The sequence below is a fragment of the Nerophis lumbriciformis genome, linkage group LG27 (genome assembly GCF_033978685.3).
Source record: "Nerophis lumbriciformis linkage group LG27, RoL_Nlum_v2.1, whole genome shotgun sequence".
Lineage (NCBI taxonomy): Eukaryota > Metazoa > Chordata > Actinopteri > Syngnathiformes > Syngnathidae > Nerophis > Nerophis lumbriciformis.
Genome location: NC_084574.2, coordinates 20,543,463 through 20,566,739, shown reverse-complemented (window position 1 = coordinate 20,566,739; position 23,277 = coordinate 20,543,463). Strand labels below are relative to the sequence as shown.

Below are 23,277 nucleotides of genomic sequence, written 5' to 3'. Positions count from 1 at the left end.
CTGAAGTACCGTATTTTCCGCACTATAAGGCGCACCGGATTATTAGCCGCACCTTCAATGAATTACATATTTCATAACTTTGTCCACCAATAAACCGCCCCGGATTATAAACCGCGCCTACGCTGCGCTAAAGGGAATGTCAAAAAAACAGTCAGATAGTTCAGTCAAACTTTAATAATATATTGAAAACCAGCGTTCTAACAACTCTGTCCCAAAATGTACGCAAATGTGCAATCACAAACATAGTAAAATTCAAAATGGTGTAGAACAATAGCAACATAATGTTGCTCGAACGTTAATGTCACAACACACAAAATAAACATAGCGCTCACCTTCTGAAGTTATTCTTCATTCGTAAATCCTTCGAATTCTTCGTCTTCGGTGTCCGAATTGAAAAGTTGGGCGAATACGGGATCCAAAATGGCCGGTTCCGTCTCGTCGAAGTCACCGGAGTCAGTGTCACTGTTGTCCAGCAGTTCTGTGAATCCTGCCTTCCGGAAAGCTCGGACCACAGTTGTGACCGAAATATCTGCCCAGGCATTTACGATCCACTGGCAAATGTTGGCGTATGTCGTCCGGCGCTGTCTGCCCGTCTTAGTGAAGGTGTGTTCGCCTTCGGAGCTGTGTGAAAAAAGCCACCCGGCCTCTTCGCGTAAACTTCCCTTAACCACTCGCTCATCTTTTCTTCATCCATCCATCCCTTCGAGTTAGCTTTTATGATGACGCCGGCTGGAAAGGTCTCTTTTGGCAAGGTCTTCCTTTTGAATATCACCATGGGTGGAAGTTAGCATGGCAAGCTAGAACCACAGTGAAGGATGACTTCTCATTCCCTGTGGTGCGAATATTCACCGTACGTGCTCCCGTTCCACAGTGCGGTTCACAGGAATATCAGTTGCTGTGAAATACGGTAGTAATCCGTGTGCGGATGGAGAGATTGCGTCTTTTTATGAACCGGATCGCTTAGTAGGAGCCATTTTGTGGTCTTTACAGATGTAAACAGGAAATGAAACGTACGGTGATATCCGGGTGCGCCTTATAGTGCGGAAAATACGGTACCGTATTTTCCGCACTATAAGGCGCACCTAAAAACCACAATTTTTCTCAAAAGCTGACAGTGCGCCTTATAACCCGGTGCGCTTTATTACGATTCATTTTCATAAAGTTTCGATCTCGCAACTTCGGTAAACAGCCGCCATCTTTTTTCCCGGTAGAACAGGAAGCGCTTCTTCTTCTACGCAAGCAACCGCCAAGGAAAGCACCCGCCCCCATAGAACAGGAAGCGCTTCTTCTTCTACTGTAAGCAACCACCCGCCCCCGGAAGAAGAAGAAAAAACGCGCGGATATCACCGTACGTTTCATTTCCTGTTTACATCTGTAAAGACCACAAAATGGCTCCTACTAAGCGATCCGGTTCATAAAAAGACGCAATCTCTCCATCCGCACACGGATTACTACCGTATTTCACAGCAACTGATATTCCTGTGAACCGCACTGTGGAACGGGAGCACGTACGGTGAATATTCGCACCACAGGGAATGAGAAGTCATCCTTCACTGTGGTTCTAGCTTGCCATGCTAACTTCCACCCATGGTGATATTCAAAAGGAAGACCTTGCCAAAAGAGACCTTTCCAGCCGGCGTCATCATAAAAGCTAACTCGAAGGGATGGATGGATGAAGAAAAGATGAGCGAGTGGTTAAGGGAAGTTTACGCGAAGAGGCCGGGTGGCTTTTTTCACACAGCTCCGAAGGCGAACACACCTTCACTAAGACGGGCAGACAGCGCCGGACGACATACGCCAACATTTGCCAGTGGATCGTAAATGCCTGGGCAGATATTTCGGTCACAACTGTGGTCCGAGCTTTCCGGAAGGCAGGATTCACAGAACTGCTGGACAACAGTGACACTGACTCCGGTGACTTCGACGAGACGGAACCGGCCATTTTGGATCCCGTATTCGCCCAACTTTTCAATTCGGACACCGAAGACGAAGAATTCGAAGGATTTACGAATGAAGAATAACTTCAGAAGGTGAGCGCTATGTTTATTTTGTGTGTTGTGACATTAACGTTCGAGCAACATTATGTTGCTATTGTTCTACACCATTTTGAATTTTACTATGTTTGTGATTGCACATTTGCGTACATTTTGGGACAGAGTTGTTAGAACGCTGGTTTTCAATATATTATTAAAGTTTGACTGAACTATCTGACTGTTTTTTTGACATTCCCTTTAGCGCAGCGTAGGCGCGGCTTATAATCCGGGGCGGCTTATTGGTGGACAAAGTTATGAAATATGTAATTCATTGAAGGTGCGGCTAATAATCCGGTGCGCCTTATAGTGCGGAAAATACGGTATTACCTTTTTGTGGCTGTAGACTGTTGTGTTGCATGTAGGGCTGAAACAATTAATCGATTAAATCGATTAAAATCGATTTTAAAAATAGTTGGTGATTAATTTAGTCATCGATTCGTTGGATCTATGCTATGCGCATGCGCAGAGGCAATATTTTTTATTTTTTATAAACCTTTATTTATAAACTGCAACATGTACAAACAGCTGAGAAACAATAATCAAAATAAGTACGATGCCAGTATGCTGTTTTTTTAAAAATAAAATACTGGAAAGGATAGAAATGTAGTTTGTCTCTCTTATCCGATTATTAATCGATTAATCGAAGTAATAATCGACAGATTAATCGATTATGAAATTAATCGTTAGTTGCAGCCCTAGTTGCATGTATTTCTTTATTTTACTGCTAGAATTTTCTTTAAATAGAGCTTATTTTTAATTGTAGATCATTTGCTGGCAAAGTGTCTGCTCGGAAGTGACAGCAGTGCAACGTACGCCAACTTAAGAACTGCCTTTTGGAGTTCCACCAGGGACCAAACTTTGTTGGTGTTCAATGTTTTACAGTCATGGTTCACGTTGTAAATGGAATGGAATGGAACATTACTGTCATTGCACTGAAAAAATGACAAAAAATGTGTTTTCAGTACAACCCATTCAAAAACAGACATACAGTAGACAGAACAGGAATACTGATGGGTCGCCATCACATAGAAATGTAGGAAAGAAGGTCGAGGAGGAGGAGAAAAAAGCAAATCCCTTTACTAAAGCACTGATGGGGTGAGACCAGAAAAAAAAACATGAGCAAAGCACATTTGAGCATATATTACGACACGCAAAACTCGAGACTTGCAATGGGGGTGAGGGGGCGGGAAATCCTTTATTTATGTACATTCTAGGTGCCTGACTTCATTAAGTATGGCTTAGTTAACGTATGTTGTTACCAGGGCAGAGCAAGGAGCCCAGTGTGTGGAGTGTGGGCAAACATCTACCCAACGATGCGCTCAAGCCTTCAAAACTAAAGCAGCATCTACAGTATAAACCAGACATCCAACACATATTGTTTTTAGGTACAACAAAATGGGCAACGGAGCTGTCAGCTACATTTAATTGTGACGATCATGTTGCACCATGTCATTTATTTGACAAGGTTTTAGCTTGTTACACTTTGAGTGTACCGTATTTTCCAGACCATAGGGCACATCGGATTATAAGGTGCACTGCCGGTGAATGGTCTATTTTTTAAATCTTTTTTCATATTATAGGCACTCCGTATTATAGGGCGCATTAAAGGAGTCTTTTTTCTTTTTTTTTCTAAATGGAAAACACTTTCTTGTGGTCTACATAACATGTGATGGTGGTTCTTTGGTCAAAATATTGCATGGACTATGTTTTACAGATCATCTTCAAGTCGCTTTCTGAGCGTCGCTTCAGGAGCGCCATTTTGTGGGCGGTCTTATTTACGTGGCTCACCTTCGGCAGCGTCTTCTCCCCGTCATCTTTGTTGTAGCGGTGTAGCGTGCAAGGACGGGGGTGGAAGAAGTGTCAAAAGATGGAGCTAACTGTTTTAATGACATTCAGACTTTACTTCAATCAATAACGGAGCAGCATCTACTCATCCGGAAACAACCACACCGGAAATGCGTCCCGTAAAAAACCGTACGACCGGAACTCTAATAACTAAAGTTCCTTGGGTGAATAATGTAAACTCACTACACTGGTATGTTTTACCGCTTTCAACTCTTACCATCCAAAAAAAAACCAAAAAAAACAAAACAAAAAAAAACAATCGCTGCCGTTGTGTCCTTGGGTGGGACACTTCACCCTTTGCCCCCGGTGCCACTCACACCGGTGAATTGAATGATGAATGATAGGTGGTGGTCGGAGGGGCCGTTGGCGCAAATTGCAGCCACGCTTCCGTCAGTCTACCCCAGGGCAGCTTTGGCTATGAAAGTAGCTTACCACCCCAAGGTGTGAATGAATGATGGGTTCTACATGTAAAGCGACTTTGGGTACTTAGAAAAGCGCTATATAAATCCCAGGTATTATTATTATTATTATTCATGGCGAGTATACTGACAGATATAAGAAAGAACTTTACACTACTTTATATTAGAAATGGCAACAGCGGAGGATGAATGTCCCATAACAAGAAGATAGAGAAAAAGAAGAAGCTTATCAACTACGGCGGACGCCCGCAATTTTACAGGATTTATGCAGATCCCAAATACAGATCAGCAGGTACCAGAAGGTAAGAAAAGATGCTTTTGCATAATATTGCAAAACAAAACGCCAGATAATATGTCTTACCTTATACACACACCATAATAATACTCGTATGTTTAATGCGCCGACAATCCATCAAGCGGTGCGGCGTCATAGCTTACCAAAGTCGTACTAAAACATTTTAAATGATTTTTGAGTGCCGTGTGTAATGTTCTATATTTTCAATGGAACATTTAAAATGTTGGTGTTGTTTACTTGAGACCCATCATAGTGCAGGCTACACTTATCTCTTATGTTTGACTGCCATCTACTGGTCACACTTATCATTACACCATGTACCAAATAAAATAGCTTCAAGGTGGGTGAGCTCAACCAAACTTATTCCTTATATTAGGCGCAACGGGCTATAAGACGCACTGTCGAGTTTTGAGAAAAAAAACAAGATTTTAGGTGCGCCTTATAGTCCGGAAAATACAGTATTTACTGAATACAGTACATATCAATCCATCAGTGTTACTATTTAATTGGGCCCGGGGCGACTTTGTACACCTTGTTTTATCAACCTATATGTGCTACCCAAACTTGCCTCTCTAATACCATCAAGTGAACTGCATGCAAGGGAAAAGTGAGTAACTGCAAGAGAAGGTTTAATGTGCGACTCAGTGTGAAAAATACTGCTGCTTGAGAGAGAGCTTCAGCAGGTTGACACGTGAGTGTATCGTGAGCGTGGACAATCCACATGCATTCAGTGTCGTGACTGTCTTACATGCATCTAAAAGACCATTGTGACTGGATATTGCCAGAATGTGTGTTGGATATACGTGGGAAGCCGAGACAGAAGGGTGGCACAGATGGCCAATACAAGGATGAATAGTGAATTTGATAAACTGCTCAAAAATCATTATGAATTATGTAATATGTCAAAGATGAATGCTTACTCTTTTGGGTTTTCCAGTTTTGTATGACACTTCATTGGTACCAGGTAAGTTGAACATCTACAGTACAGGCAAAACGTTTGGACACACCTCATTCAAAGTGTTTTCTTTATTTTCATGACTATTTACATTGTAGATTGTCACTGAAGGTATCAAAACTATGAATGAACACATGTGGGGTTATGTACTTAACAAAAAAAGGTGAAATAACTGAAAACATGTTTTATAATGTAGTTTCTTCAAAATAGCCACACTTTGCTCTGATTACTTTTTTGCATACTCTCGGCATTCTCTCAATGAGCTTCAGGCACACCTGTGAAGTGAAAACCATCTCAAGTGACTACCTCTTGAAGCTCATTGAGAGAATGCCAAGAGCGAAGTAATCAGAGCAAAGGGTGGCTATTTTGAAGAAACTAGAATATAAAACATGTTTTCAGTTATTTCACCTTTTTTTTGTTAAGTACATAACTCCACATGTGTTCATTCATAGTTTTGATGCCTTCAGTGACAATCTACAATGTAAATAGTCATGAAAATAAAGAAAACACATTGAATGAGAAGATGTGTCCAAACTTTTGGCCTGTATTGTATGTGAAAACAAATATTAAATAACATCCATCCATCCATGTATTTTCTACCGCTTGTCCCTTTTGGGGTCGCGGGGGGTGCTGGAGTATTCAACTTAAAAAGGTCCTCTGGAGTAAACCCAGCTTTTCTTAGCTGTTGGTACCTGGTTTTGTGTATTTGGGATCCCCATAAGTCCCAGAAATTTAAGAACAAACCATGGAGACATGGAGATATTTATAAAACAATATTGCCTTCTTCCAAACTTGTAACGAAAGAGGAGTTTGGAATTTAAGACGATTGTGACTTATTTTGCCTTTGTTACATGAGCAAATGTCTCCATATATGGTAGAGGTTTACCCATAAAGCTTTGTGCGAGTTTCCCATGTTTATTCAGTTGTAATCAAAAGTAGTCAATAAGTCCCTTATTTTTCTCTATGTTCTTGATGTCGGGCAGACTGACTCGTACATGCATGCTAAAATCCTCCGCTGCAATTTCTAATAAAAAGTAGCATATAGTTCTAACTTACAAAAGCAGTGAAGTTGGCACGTTGTGTAAATGGTAAATAAAAACAGAATACAAAGATTTGCTAATCCTTATCAACTTATATTCAATTGAATAGACTGCAAAGACAAAATACTTAACGTTCAAACTGGTAAACTTTGTTATTTTTTGCAAATATTAGCTCATTTGGAATTTGATGCCTGCAACATGTTTCAAAAAAGCTAGCACAAGTGGCAAAAAAGACAGAGAAAGTTGAGGAATGCTCATCAAACACTTATTTGGAACATCCCACAGGTGAACAGGCTAACTTGGAACAGGTGGGTGCCATGATTGGGTATAAAAGCAGCTTCCATGAAATGCTCAGTCATTCACAAACAAGGATGGGGCGAGGGTCACCACTTTGTGAACAAATGCGTGAGCAAATTGTCAAACAGTTTAAGAACAACATTTCTCAACCAGCTATTGCAAGGAATTTAGAGATTTCACCATCTACAGTCCGTAATATCATCAAAAGGTTCAGAGAATCTGGAGAAATCACTGTACGTAAGCGGCCAGGCCGAAAACCAACATTGAATGCCCGTGACCTTCGATCCCTCAGGTGGTACTGCATCAAAAAGCGACATCAGTGTGTAAAGGATATCACCGCATGGGCTCAGGAACACTTCAAAAAACCACTGTCAGTAACTACAGTTGGTCGCTACATCTGTAAGTGTAAGTTAAAACTCTACTATGCAAAGCGAAAGCCATTTATCAACAACACCCAGAAATGCCGCCGGTTTCGCTGGGCCCGAGCTCATCTAAGATGGACTGATGCAAAGTGGAAAAGTGTTCTGTGGTTTGACGAGTCCACATTTCAAATTGTTTTTGGAAACTGTGGACGTCGTGTCCTCCAAAATCTATGCAACATATGGAACAGAGAACCACCATTACATGTTATGTAGACCACTTTGGAAGTGTTTTGAATGTAAAAAAATATATTAAAAATTCACATATAATGAGCATGGTGTAGACCTGCTCCAAGGTGCATTGAGAGAACATCTGTTGTGAATTGGCACTAAGCTAATAAAATGGACATGACCTAAATGTAAATTTTCATGACACCTACTGCATGTTGGCCAAAGAGTTTAATGCCAGTTCTTTTATGAAATGAGAGTATTCAATATTCACTTCAGTGATAAAGCAAGTGTCATTGTTCACCCTCCACGCGACATGTCAAACCTCTACCACTCCCTCAAAAATCCTATATCTTTATATTTCTACAGTAACTAACACAAGTGAATAAACCCTCTCAATTTCTGCAACAATTTTTGGATATTTTCTTCATGGGACAACATTGAAGAAAGGACACTTTGATACATTGTAAAGTAGTCAGTGTACAGCTTGCATACTTGTGTACATGTATAGTTACTTACAGTGTTGGCGTTAACGCACTTTTTGTGTCTTTGTACGCATTGAAATCAGAAAAGACAAGCATTTCTGGAAGCCCGCGGGTTGTTTTTTTTTACCCCCCAGTTTGCTTGTTTTTCTATTTATTTTAGTTTTGTTTTGTTTATATTTGCCGGGTCAAATTTCTGTCCCCGTTTATTGCGTTTTTATTGGTCGTGATTTTTGATTCGTCGAAAGTTTTATCAATGACAAATACTGCCTGTTTGCACTCGGACAACTTTACCGCGAGGGGCTGTCAAAAGAAAGACTTCATGGTAAACACTAAGGTGAGTGTAAAGTCAACCTTTTTAACTTCATCCTGTGCCACGTCTCCATTAAATGACTTGTTTTAGTCTTTGTGAGTCCATGGACACTTTTATCTCCCGCTGGACAGACATCGTTCGAGGGTGGAGACAGGCTAGCTGTTAGCTTCAAGCTAACCAGCACCCGACCAGACTCCTCCACAGCAAAAACATACTTTGCAGGTCAACAACGGGGCAAATACAGTGCCCTCCAAAAGTATTGGAACAGTGAGTCCAATTTGTTTATTTTTGAAAACATTTGGGTTTGACATCAAAAGATGAAAATGGGACAAGAGATCAACATTTCAGCTTTTATTTCCAGGTATTTACATCTGGATCTGATACACAACTTAGAAGATAGCACATTTTGTTTGAAACTACCCATTTTTCATCAGAGCAAAAGTATTGGAACATGTGACTGACAGGTGTGTTTTGTTGCCCAGGTGTCTCCCAATTGCATTGATTATTCAAACAATAAATAGCACTGAATGTCTGAGCTCAGTTTCAGATTGGGTAGGATAGGTTTTGCCTGTGCAGACTGCATTTAGAGGTGGAACCAACATGAAAAAGAGATATGGGGGAAAAAGAAGCAATTGTGAATCTGAGAGAAAATGGACAATCAATCAGCCATTGCACAAACATTGACCATAGCCAGTACAACCATTTGGAATGTCCTCAAGAAGAGAGAAACCACTGGTGTACTAAGCAACAGACGTCGAACAGGTAGACCAAGGAAAGCATCAGCACTTGATGACAGAAACATTGTGAGAGCTATAAAGAAAGACCCTAAAACATCCGTTAGTGACATCAGCAACAACCTCCAGAGGGCAGGAGTGAAGGTATCCCAATCTACTGTTCGCAGAAGACTTCATGAACAGAAGTACAGAGGCTACACCAGAAGATGCAAACCACTCATTAGCAAGGCCAGGCTGGAATTTGCCAAAAGGTACAGAGATGAGCCTCAAAAATTCTGGGGAAAAGTATTATGGACTGATCAGACAAAGATTAACTTCTTCCAAAGTGATTGAAAGGCGAAAGTTTGGAGAAAGAAAGGATCTGCTCATGATCCCAAACATACAAGCTCATCTGTGAAACATCATGTCATGGCTTGGGCTTGCATGGCTTCTTCTGGGACGGGCTCTTTCATCTTCATTGATGAAGTAACACATGATGGCAGCAGCAAAATTAACTCAGAAGTCTACAGAAACATTTTGTCTGCTACTTTAAAGAAAGATGCAACCAAACTGATTGGGAGATCCTTCATCATGCAGCAAGATAACGACCAAAACAAAAAAAGGAGTTGATCAGGGGCAAGAAACGGAAGGTTTTAGACTGGCCAAGTCAGTCTCCAGACTTAAACCCAATAGAGCATGCATTTTACCTGCTGAAGAGGAGACTGAAGGGAGTAACCCCTCAAAACAAACAACAACTGAAAGAGGCTGCGGTGAAAGCCTGGAAAAGCATCACAAAAGAAGAATGCAAACGTTTGGTGATGTCAATGGGTCACAGGCTTGATGCACTTATTGAAAGCACAGGATTTGCAACTAAATATTAAGTCTTATTCACTTTAATTTATTTGAAGTTTATTTGTTCCAATACTTTTGCTCACCTAAAAATGTTGTGTTCCATTACAATTAATGCTATCTTCTAAGTTGTGTATCAGATCCATATGTAAATACCTGGAAATAAAAGCTGAAATGTTGATCTCTTGTCTCATATTCATCTTTTGATGTCAAACCCAAAGGTTTTTAGTCGACAACAAAAATAAAGGAATTGGCCTCACTGTTCCAATACTTTTGGAGGGCACTGTATGTGCCTTTTGAAGTGTTAATGTGCGAGGAGTGTTCAAAAGGAGTCTGACAAGTTAGCAAGTGTCGCTCACATCGATGACGTCATCACCGTCATTGTTTACTGAAGCAGAGATGCTGACTGTGCGTTATGATAAACGCGCATGTGTCGCTAGGCTCTGCTTTTTATCCATAGACTTATCAGATTTAATTTGTTATTATCTATGGCAGGGGTGTCAAAAGTGTGGCCCGGAGGCCGTTTGCGGCCCACAGCTAATGTTTTAAAGGTCCACGGCATATTCTAAAAATATTATTGAAATAAACAAAAACATAACAAAAGTGAAATAAAAAATCTTACAGGTGAAATTTAATTTAGAAAAAGTTGCAATGTTGACTAATAAAACAAAGCTGTTTTTTTTTCTTTCAAACTGTCATCAAAACATGATATTTAATCAAAATCAATATTTTTATGAATTATTGACCTATCCAAAGCTCAGATTACTTCATATCAAATATTCCACTTTGAAAAATATATTTTGTGGAAGATCTTGCATATTTTGTGTTTGCCATAAAAAAAAAAACAGTTTTCTTTGACAAAAAGGGCAGAAAACAAACAAAAAAACAACAGAAAAAAAAACTAAACTTAGAATTGACGGATAGATCTGAAGTTGATGTAGACTTTAGAGATTTAAGCGTTAAATAAATAATGTATGTATCCCCTGGCACACCATTATGGAGCAAACACGTTTTACACTTTTATACGGAAATAAATACAACTACAACTTATTAAATACAAATATAGAAAAAACTATCGGCAGCGGTAAAGTTTAGATCCATGAAGGAAAGAAGACCGTGAATGAATGTTTATAACTGAATGCATTTACATATGCATAAACATTTGTTTTCTTTTGTATTATTTTTTTAATGGATTATGACAACTTTTTTCAAAAACACGATATAGAATGTGAGCTATAACAGGATAATGCATACATTTATCCTTTGTTTTCAAAACGGTTACAAAAAAGTGGGACCCCAAAAATTTACTGTGGGACCCCATTTTAAAAATTCCTAGCGCCAACACTGACTTAATTACTTCAGTCCTCTCACCGGCCGAGGCCTGGTGCTTAGGGACCTCTAATTGAGACAATGACAGGTGTGTATTGAGTAATTTTCAGTGGATAATAAATCTATACCGCAATACAAACTATAAGCTGTCTACTCGAAATATGTTTTTTCAATCCAGAATTCTGAGTATCACACACAAGGAAGAAGACAAAACCTAAAGAAGAAATAGTGAATAAAAAATAATAACTGAATATACTTCATTAATAATGAATCAATTTCATTCTCAGAACATATCGAGGGCCAGTAAAAAAAACTAGCTGCGTGCCAAAAATGGTCCCCGGGCCTCAATTTGGACACCCCTAATTTATGTGAAAAAAGTGTGGACTTACTTTGGCTGTTCTAGTGTGGCTGGGACAAAACTGGAAAAGGTTTTGCAGCATCTAAGTTGTTTGTTTTTGTTTCACCACTAAAAAACATGTTTTGTTCTCAGCCAGTTGGCAACGGAGCTTTGCTGAAGAATTGTGGAGCTTTAAATCTGCCAAAGTACTGCCGCTTTGGCTGGAAGGCAGAAAAGAAAGGTAGAGAATTATACAATAAGGAAAACAAGTGTTGAATTTATTCTCCAGCTGTTTTTTAGGTTTAGCCCTTTACAAAAATATAAAAGGGCCATAATATTCATTGCGGATTTATTTTAACACAAAAAAACCAAAATGTAACAGAAATTAGGGCTGTCAAATTATGATTTTTTTTCTTCAGACTAGGGTTGTCCTGATACCAATGATTCAGTACCGTTACCGGTACCAAAATGTATATCGATACTTTGACACTTTTCCAAATAAAGGGAACTACTAAAAATGTCAATATTGGCTTTATTTTAACAGAAAATATTACACTATATTAAACACTGACAGTCAAAGAACAATTTTACAAGGTTAAAATATAAATTAAAACGCATTGGAATGGCATCGAGCCTGAAGGGAACGTCTGCCCTGTGCTCCTCGACCACAGTCTGCACCGGACCGAACACCAGGACAGTTGTAACAACATTATTACCTGTCACTTTTTATAACTCCTTGTGCAGATCTGAATGCTTATTATTTAAATGTTTACCTAAGTTTGGAGCAAAGGTGGTAAGACTGTTGCGAAAGTAGCGTGTGTGTGTGTGTGTGTGAGTGTGCTCCTTTAAGAATGGCAGTATGTGGGGTGAGTAAGTGAGTGGGCAAGTTAGGAGAGGAAACAATAGCATGTGCAGGAGTGTTAACAGCATGGTGGATGTCTGAGTGTGCCCTGTGGAAATTATAAATAAAGTGACCAAGATGTAACTTATCGACGGCCTCGTCATTCTGACCAAAGAACGCAGCCATTGTTGGGGAAAGTGAAGGGTGTTACCCCCGACAAAACATCGGCCCAGGAGAGAACGTCTCCCTTGCGCTCCTAGACCACGGTCTGGGAGCCGACATGCAGGAAAGGTGTACAGTACTTGCAAAGCATCGCCTCCCTGTTTAAAGCGTCACCTTTATTGTTAGTTTTGAACCCCAAATACCTCTATATTGCGCTTCACCACTCTCTTTATTAACCAGTAGAAGTTCTGTTTTTTGCCATTCTTCTCCATCACGTTGATATTGCTTGTATGCACTTTGTGTGTTTGTTTTGACACACTCAACATCATGCGCCCTGGCTCTGTTGTCACAGCGGCATTCAGATGAAAGAAGGGTACCGGTATTTTTCAAGGGTGGTATAGTAACGATTTCAATTGATTCGTATCGCCATACTTTATTATACCGTACAACCATACTTCAGACTAATCACATTTTGGAAATTGGAATAGTCAGCATTAATCACATTTTGGAATGTGGATTAATTATGATTAACCACATGCCATAACCACTGTGAACTCTCATAGGCACTGATTTTATAGTTTAGCAACTCTCTGTGTGCAATTTTTACTTTCCACCACCCACAGTCTAAATGCTGCTGTATACAGTATAATATTTAAACAACACATTCAGAACATTTGTTCTCAGGACTGGACTGTGCACCTTACCTCCTTTTGCACTATGTTTTGCATATTTGTAGACTGTCGCACTGATACTGGAGTTGCTTTTAATCTCATTGAACCTGTGTATAGTGACAATAAAAGGCATTCTATTCTGTTCTATGTGATAACTCACTTACATAATTCAAATTCGCTTAATAAAAGACCGCAATGGTTGTCAGAATGTCATCCAGGAATGTTTTTAAATGTTTCACTTTAATGCATGTCAGTTATTTGCACAAACCTTGGTAACAGTTTTATCGGAAATTCTTTCAGGCTTTATCTTGGAGAGAAATTTGCCAGCAAGCACACCAGTCTGAGTCACCTTACACATTTTTGTGCTGACCTATCTGGTGACTGACTGGTGGTTAAGATAAAAGATTGTACGGTCAAAATAAATTGCATGATTAATAAATAAGAGTGAACGTGATTAATGCGATTATTTTTTGTGATAAATCACATGAGTTAACTAGTTTATTTTGACAGCCATAAAAAGGAAACAATAAATAATGATGCTTGAATTAATTGAATGAAGTATCAAGCTTTCTGGGGAACAAGGTTGTAGACTGGAATGTGCTACAAGAGCATCAACAGGAAGAAGAACCCGTTTGCAGCAATAATTCAGAAATGGAAAAAAAAATACAACGTATCAGTACTCTCTCTGGAACTCCATGTGAGACTTTACCTGTGGGATGAAGTCAATTGTAAAAAAGGTAAGGGTGAAGCCTAGAAAGGAGCAGATTAATTATGGAGCACAGTCACAGTCAGCATGAAAAGTGTTAGTAACACACTTTGCTGTAATGGATTGAGATCCTGTAGTGCCCAAAAAGGTCCCCCTGCTCAAGAACAAGACATATGTACTGGCTGTCTGCAGTTTGATAATCAACACATGAATGACTCTGACGAAGCTTAAACAAAATGTGATGTCGTCCCGTAAGACCAAAACTTAGGTCTTTGGCATCTAGTTGTTTCAGCATGTTTGGTGGCAAAAGAAATAGTGAAAGCAAGACAACAGCAGCATGTTACTGTCATGGAAGAAAAAAACAGCTTTGGGGAGGTTTCTCTAAAAAGTCCTTTCAGAGATGTTTGCAACCCTAGTGACCAATTACAAGAAACGTCTGACCTCTGCGACAACAAGGTTTTCTCTGCCAATTTTTTATGTACTAGGATCAAATACTTATTTCAATCAACCCAATAAAATACAGTGGTACCTTGATGTACACGTTTAATTGGTTCTGTGACAAAGCCCGTAACATAAAATACTAATATCTGAAATATATCTTCTGCAATAAAATGAACTAAGATCCTATTACCGTATTTTTCGGACTATAAGTCGCAGTTTTTTTCATAGTTTGGCCGGGGGTGCGACTTATACTCAGGAGCAACTTATGTGTGAAATTATTAACACATTACCGTAAAATATCAAATAATATTATTTAGCTCATTCATGTAAGAGACTAGACGTATAAGATTTCATGGGATTTAGCAATTAGGAGTTTTCAGTTGGTTATTTATGAGTCATATAACGTACACTTATTCAGCCTGTTGTTCACTATTCTTTATTTATTTTAAATTGCCTTTCAAATGTCTATTCTTGGTGTTGGGTTAATTCAAATAAATTTCCCCAAAAAATGTGACTTATACTCCAGTGCGACTTATATATGTTTTTTTCCTTCTTTATTATGCATTTTCGGCAGGTGCCACTTATACTCCGAAAAATACGGTACCAGATTTTCCAGACCATAGGGCGCACCGGATTATAAGGCGTACTGCCGATGAATGTTCTATTTTTGATCTTTTTTCATATATAAGGCATATATAGGGTGCATTAAAGGAGTCATATTATTATTTATTTTTTCTAAATGTAAAACACTTCCTTGTGGTCTCCATCACATGTACTGGTGGTTCTTTGGTCAAAATGTTGCATTGAGCTAACTCTTTTAATGACATTCAGACTTTACTTCAATCAATAACGAAGCTGTCCCGTGAAAAACTGTTCGACCGGAACTCTCGAATAACTAAAGTTCCTTGGGTGAATAATGTAAACTCACTACACCGGTATGTTTTAGCGCTTTCATGGCGAGTTTACTGACAGATAGATATAAGTAAGAACTTTACACTACTTTATATTATAAATGGCAACAGTGGAGGATGAATGTCACATAACAAGAAGATAGAGAAAAAGAAGAAAGCTTATCGACTACGTCGTTGTCACGGACGATAAAGGCGGACGCGCGCAATTTTTCAGGATTTAGTAGATCCCAAATACAGATCAGCAGGTACCAGAAGGTAAGAAAAGTTGCTTTTGCATAATATTGCAAAACAAACGCCAGATAATATGTCTTATCTTATACACACACCATAATAATACTCCTTTATTGAAGCACAGTACAATCCATCAAGCGGTGCGGCTTCATAGCTTACCAAAGTCGTACTAAAACATTTTGATGGATTTTTGAGCGCCGTGGGTAATGTTCTATATTTTCAATGGAACATATAAAATGTTGTTGTTGCTTACTTGAGTCATATTGCAGTCTACACATATATCTTATGTTTGCTGCAATCTACTGGTCACATTTATCATTACACCATGTACCAAATAAAATTGTTTAGAAAACCAGAATTATTCAGTACATTAGGCGCACCGGGTTATAAGGCGCACTGTCCAGTTTTGAGGGGGAAAAAAAGATTTTAAGTGTGCCTTATAGTCCGGAAAATATGGTATATATTATCCTGAGCCCCCCCAAAACACCACATTTTTAACATGTAACATGCTTTTAAATAAGAAAAAAACCTTCTAGCGTATTTCCTTGAATTGCCGCCGGGTATATAGTATGCGTCTGCCTACAATTACCGCCGGGTCAAACTCGTTTCGCAAAATAATTAGCATATGCCTAGAATTTCCGCCGGGTCAAACTCGTCACGTCACGAGTGACACAAAATGAAAAATTTCAATAATTTAAAATCGCATAAAGGGAAGAAGATAAAGAGCTATTCAGTAGGATTTAAGGTCCAAGCTATTGAATATGCTAAAAAGAACAGTAAGCAGCTATGTTTTATCAATATACCGTAGCTGCGTGTGTCAAATATGAGTCATTAAATGACTCCCGCCTCCTGGTGGTAGAGGGCGCTAGTGATCCTTCTTGCGACTACTCGGCTGCAGAAGAAGTGACAACCAATTGTGGGGGCGGTATAGCTCGGTTGGTAGAGCGGCCGTGCCAGCAACTTGAGGGTTGCAGGTTCGATCCCCGCTTCCGCCATCCGAGTCACTGCAGTTGTGTCCTTTGGCAAGACACTTTACCCACCTGCTCCCAGTGCCACCCACACTGGTTTAAATGTAACTTAGATATTGGGTTTCACAATGTAAAGCGCTTTGAGTCACTTGAGAAAAAGCGCTATATATATGTAATTCACTTCACTTCACTTCACAACAAGCAGCAACAGTTAGCAGCGATCGTTTATTTTTTCCTCTCGCTTGCACTTTTAACATGGAGGATTACATATCTAAAATAAAACAGTTTTCTAAACAGGAGGTAATAAAGGAAGATCTCCATCGAGACAGAGAGACTTTTAAAACTGAAGAAAGATAAGGAAGACTTCTATAAACAAGTTATCGATGCCTTTGTTCAGAAGGTGCTGCGCATGGACTTCATTTATAAGTAAAGGTAAGACCATAATAACGTTTTTTTTATTAAATGTGCTTTTCATGATGGTATCCTTACATCACACTCAAATTTATAAGCGCAGGCCTAAATTTACCGCATGCCTTTGGTAAGCGCCAGAGTGAGAAGAGGTTTTAAATTAATTACCGCCCCGACGCTAATTCAAGGAAATACGATAGATCGTGAATATCGCATCAAACATAGGTGTGCAACGATTTTACATATTGTAAACTATATGTATGTATGCATTTATTCAAAGATAAAGGGTTAACTGGGTTTGTTGCTGCAGTAATAATGATATCCGTCATTCAATTGATGAAATGCCTCTCTCTGTCATGTCAATATAATGCATATTTTCATATTACTGATGGTTTAATTGTGAATTAAGAGTAGTGGTGTTAATTAGAAGTGGATTAAGTTGATTAAGTCTCCACTGAAGGTCTAGGTATGAAATGCACCCCATGAAACTTCATTGATGATTATCATCAACATGACAACCAACGACAGGGCGTAGACATGGTAACAGAGACATTATTTATAGATAATAATCTCAAAAGACCTTGCTGTTTTATACAAATGTTTGTATACACATGTGGAAAAATATGTCTAAATCGACTTCAGCCAACAAAGTTGTCTGAATATCACTTACTTCTCAATGAGGTCTAACGTAACGCCTGGCACCAACTTGGAGCTCTTCTGCATACAAAACCTTAAAAAAAGAGAGGAAAAATGTATTTGAGTGAAGAAGCAATAAAGACAACAATGAAGAGTTTACATCAGACAACATGCTGTAAAGTTCTTCATTACTAAAGACTGATAACTTCAAAGATTATATTCACTATAGTGCCCGACTGTCCCATTTGCGCTTAAGCGTTTTTTATGCGCTTAGTTACGCATGTTTCTTTTATCCTTACTCTCCCATCCAGACTCCAAACATGCCCACTTTGCCTCACGGAGAAACACGCACATAAGTTGTGAATGAAAGCATTGTCATGGAATTATTTTAACTAATGAGGCAGACTTTACCTTGACCTGCTGTTTTGGCAGACTGACAATCATGGAACACTAAGTTGTGAATGTCATTGTAATCAGTGAAAAATAATTTTTTTTTTTTTAACTCATCCTCCCCCAGCGTCTACCTTTTCTCCACTTTCTATGGCAGACCGGGGGCCAAATGCGGCCCGTTAAGCTTTTCAATCTGGCCCGCCAGACATTCCCAAATATTTTTTTTCGATCTTTAAGATGGAAACTGTAGCTGCCATTATGATGTGCAGTGATGTTTTCAAATGACCGTAAGTCTTGAACTATACAAAGTATTTAAATTTGTGTAAAGAAGGCATGGCACTGGCACTTATTCGACTACACACAGAACATATAAGTCTAATAAAAGTACACATTTTCAAGGGGCATAAAAACAACGCCAGCAGAGAACGTTAAAAATATTTATATACAAGGCAAACATGTATCCACGAAAATATAGAAAAGCTGCAGATGGTGGACAGTATTTGAGTGAGAAGCAGCAGTAAATAATGCGCTTTTTGCATGATATACTAGTTACTATGGTAATCTAATTCGTTAATATGGTAATCTAATTATTTACTATGGTAATCTACGTCACAGCAGCTCAGACGAGGCACCAAGCAGTGTGGGTGGGGACCGTTTCCACAGAGTGTTTCCAGAGCTGCTCGTCTGAAATGTGGGTGTCAGGGACAGACGCGGAAGGAGATTTTTACATCAAAGTTCTAAAGCTTAGTGATATATCAGATTATAGGTGGGGTTTTTTTTTTACCCTTTGCGTTCATATTTCGCTGTGTTTGTTGCATTTTTGTTGTGTTTTGCTTGATTGTAACTTGATTGTTGATGGAGAGGGGGTGTGACGTTCATATGTTGTCAATATTCAGTGTTTTATAGTTCATAGTTAATATTGTAAATCCCACTTTCTATCTTTTTATGTACATTCTGGGTATCTCATTCAGTAAAAAAAAAAAAGTAATTCCATTCTGTTTTTTAAGGCGGTCTGTCATAACATTTTTAGCTTTCAATCAGACATTATTGTGAGGTTTTGTATTAGTGCTCCTAAAAATATGACCCAAGCACACATACTGTACAGCAGATTTTTGCCCCCAGACACATTTTGTTCTCTACATTTGGCCCCCGGAGTCAAAATAATTGCCAGGCCTGTTCGTAGTGGCGACCCAACAGTGTCCCTGTTCTGTACAGTGTTTGTCTACTCTTGAACATTTTTGTGCTGAAAACAAAATGTTGTTGTACTTGTGCAATGACAATAAAGATCCATCCACCCATTTAAAGAGGCCATAACCATTTATTCTTACCTACCAGTGCTTGTGTATTGTCATGGTGATTTGGTTGAAAGAGTCTTTCCTCCTGGCTCTGTAGATGTACATTTGTTTCACTTGTACATATGGCAGCCACACTAAAACTATGTGTGATGTTATAGTACAACTGTTTGTGAAACGTCAGAGTGGCTTGCATAGAAAGGGGGGCCGTCATTGTATGCATTGAATGTACGCAGTGCTAAAGAACTAGAAAACCTTGTGCATTTTGATTTTTGATAGTTGATTCAAAGTGGCTTTATTCCTTTTATTCTCATCTCAATGCATGTTTCAATATGCATTAATGTGTTCAATATGCATTCAATTGAAGCAATAATAATAGATTTGATAGCTTTCTTGGAGTCTCTTACCATTTTATTACAGGTGGTATACACTACACCAGCCAGGAAACAGGCTTATTCCTAACTGACTACCTCTAGGTAATGTTGTAGGTAATACAAAAGGTCATCAGTCACTCAATCACTGAATCCAGGCGACCACACAGCGCCACCAGTGGCTGTTCTGATGTCTGCCGCACATCCCCACCAGGAAACAGCTAACCACACAAAAACATTGAAACAACAAGCAGCTGGACATACACATTCCAAGCTCCAAAATGGCAAAGCAACAGAGGCCACAGCGCATCCCTAGACCCTCCTGAATCTCGCCCAAAGCTCAACAATCCCAACCCTTTGCTGGCAGTGCATACCAGACACTAATTTTTTAATAATATAGTAAAATAATCATCATTTCAACTTATTTTTTAGTAAAACCAAACATTTTTTTAGCTGGTTAATCAGGCATGTGAGCACCCCAAGAGGAAAACTGATGAAAAAAAGTGGAACATTTCTATTGGCTGCCACGCAAGCCTCGAAAGAACATTTTGAAACGTCAAGACTAAATTTCTTGCAATTGGGTGCATTTCTGCATTATATTTTACCTTTGAATTTATTCTTACCTACCAACCTCCTTTGGCTGTCGTTTTGTTTTTAGTCGATAATTTACTAACATTTTTATCATTGAAAATGCAATGTAAAATGATATAACATGCATGCACAGAACTCCGAAAACATTTCCTATTTAGCAACTCTATCCTGTAGCCACGCCCCCTCAGGTAATTTACTTCGGGTGTTGTGGTTTACTACAGTGGTTCTCAAATGGGGGTACGCGTACCCCTGGGGGTACTTGAAGGTATGCCAAGGGGTACGTGAATTTTTTTTTAAATGTCTGTCAAAAAGAACTGTGAAAAGAAATGCAACAATGCAATATTCAGTGTTGACAGCTAGATTTTTTTGTGGACAAGTTCCATAAATATTGATGTTAAAGATTTCTTTTTTTGTGAAGAAATGTTTAGAATTAAGTTCATGAATCCAGATGGATCTCTATTACAATCGCCAAAGAGGGCACTTTAAGTTGTGTAGAAATCTTTATTTATAATTGAATCACTTTTTTATTTTTCAACAAGTTTTTAGATATTTTTATATCTTTTTTTCCAAATAGTTCAAGAAAGACCACAACAAATGAGCAATATTTTGCACTGTTATACAATTTAATGAATCAGAAACTGATGACATAGTGCTGTATTTTACTTCTTTATCTCTTTTTTTCAACCAAAAATGCTTTGCTCTGATTAGGGGGTACTTGAATTTAAAAAATGTTCACAGGGGGTACATCACTGAAAAAAGGTTGAGAACCGCTGGTTTACTACATCAGTCACGTCAAAAGTATACTTTCTGGCTACTAATAAATGCACTGGAACTAACTGTGTTTGGATTGTAATCATCCAAATATGATTAGCAGCAAAGTAGAAAGCCGTTAATCTTGTGGTTCGGAGAGCAAACACAACGTCAACAAGTAAGCCAGCAAGATGATGCTAAGTATGCTATGCTGTGATATTTTGAGGTGATATTTTGATGCGAAAATGAATGTTTAAAAACGTGCATTTTCTAATATAAATATATATGATGGTGCAAAAATATTTTTAGCAGAATAACTTATTCCTTGAGTTGATTAACGACAATAAATAGATTTGAAATGTAACAATAGAAACAGGGGGGGAAAAAAAGATATTTGAGAATACAAAACATTGAACAGAACTGAAATATATATTTTTTTTAAAAACTAGTAATGGAATGATAGTACCCTTGGTATTGACAATATTCATATTTGGGTATGTCCGCTCACCCACACTTTTAATACCTCTGGTGATCAATAATTCAAGGCTACTCTTAGTTTTCACATTCAGTCCCTCCATCCCGACTGAGAACTTGAAAGGTCTACGTGCTGTTGAAAAATAATGAGATCCCACATGACATCATGTGACAGTACAAAACAGCCCAGGCCTTGAGTGTCTGACATTAGGGTAAAACAATGAAGTATGTGTAACGGAGCGGGGGCAGCCAGTGTGGCTGTGGTCATGTGTATGTTAGTAAACCTCAACCCCTGACAGCTGCCGAGTTAGCCAGCCCGGCTTTTAGCTCGGTGGTCAGCACACTCGCCTCTCATGCGGACGACCAGAGTTTGCGTAACCAGTGGGTTAATTAATGGATATGGTGGCATCATTTAATACCATATTTTCCGGACCATAGGGCGCACCGGATTATTCTCTATTTTCGATCTGTTTTCATATATAAGGCGCACTGGATTATAGGGCGCATTAAAGGAGTCATTTTTATTTTTTTCTAAATGGAAAACACTTCCTTGTGGTCTACATAACATGTAATGGTGGTCAAAATGTTGCATGGATTATGTTTTACAGATCATCTTCAAGCCGCTTTCTGACAGTCTCTTCAGGATGCGCAGTTTTGTGGGTGGTCTTATTTACGTGGCTCACCTTCGACAGCGTCTTCTCCCCGTCATCTTTGTTGTAGCGGTGTAGCGTGCAAGGACGGGAGTGGAAGAAGTGTCAAAGATGGAGCTAACTGTTTTAATGACATTCATACTTTACTTCAATCAATAACGGAGCAGCATCTCCTCATCCGGAAACAAGATCAAGGCCGGAAATGTGTCCCGCGTAAAACCGTCCGATTGCAACTCTCTAATAATTAAAGTTCCTTGGGTGAATAATGTAAGCTCACTACACCGGTATGTTTTAGCGCTTTCATGGTGAGTTTACTGACAGATATAAGTAAGAACTTTACACTACTTTATATTAGAAATGGCAACAGTGGAGGATGAATGTCCCATAACAAGAAGATAGAGAAACAGAAGAAGCTTATCGACTACTGTGTCGCCACAGACTACACAGGCGGACGCACGCAATTTTTCTGGATTATGCAGATCCCAAATACAGATCAGCAGGTACCAGAAGGTAAGAAAAGTTTGTTTTGCATAATATTGCGAAACAAAACACCAGATAATGTGTCTTACCTTACACCAGTGATTCTCAAACTTTTTTTGTCATCCCCCACTTTGGACAAGGGGGAGTTTTCAAGCCCCACCTGCCCCCATCGCCCCAACAGAGCGCTAATGCCAAGCTTTAACATTTTCAAATTTATTGAACATCAAGTTGTATACATTCAAACTCAATAACATAAAATAACATCAAGTTCAATGATAAATAAAATAACTGTGCAGCTGTGGTACAACTTGCATCAAGTTCAATAATAAATAAAATAACTTCTATCAAGTTCAATAATAAATAAAACAAAAGTGTTATAACTTGCATCAAGTTCAATAATAAATCAAAAAAAGTGTTATAACTTGCATCACGTTCAATAATAAATCAAAAAAAGTGTTATAACTTGCATCAAGTTCAATAATAAATAAAACAAAAGTGTTATAACTTGCATCAAGTTCAATAATAAATCAAAAAAAGTGTTATAACTTGCATCAAGTTCAATAATAAATCAAATAAAAGTGTTATAACTTGCATCAAGTTCAATAATAAATCAAAAAAAGTGTTATAACTTGCATCAAGTTCAATAATAAATAAAACAAAAGTGTTATAACTTGCATCAAGTTCAATAATAAATCAAATAACTTGCATCAAGTTCAATAATAAATCAACAAAAGTGTTATAACTTGCATCAAGTTCAATAATAAATCCAATAAAAGTGTTATAACTTGCATCAAGTTCAATAATAAATCA

At 38.6% G+C, this 23,277-nt stretch overlaps 1 protein-coding gene across 6 annotated transcripts in view; it reads right to left on the bottom strand.

Moving 5' to 3' along the window:
* rptor (regulatory associated protein of MTOR, complex 1) overlaps positions 1-23,277 on the bottom strand; it is a 442,693-nt gene that overhangs the window by 224,174 nt on the left and 195,242 nt on the right. For all 6 annotated transcript variants that reach the window (XR_009818028.1, XR_009818029.1, XM_061988411.1 and 3 more), the window contains exon 8: positions 17,504-17,563. Coding sequence is in view for 4 of the 6 variants with exons in the window: in XM_061988411.1 (XP_061844395.1) it covers positions 17,504-17,563 (60 nt within the window). In the remaining 2 variants the exon portion in view is untranslated. The remainder of the gene's footprint in view (positions 1-17,503; positions 17,564-23,277) is intronic.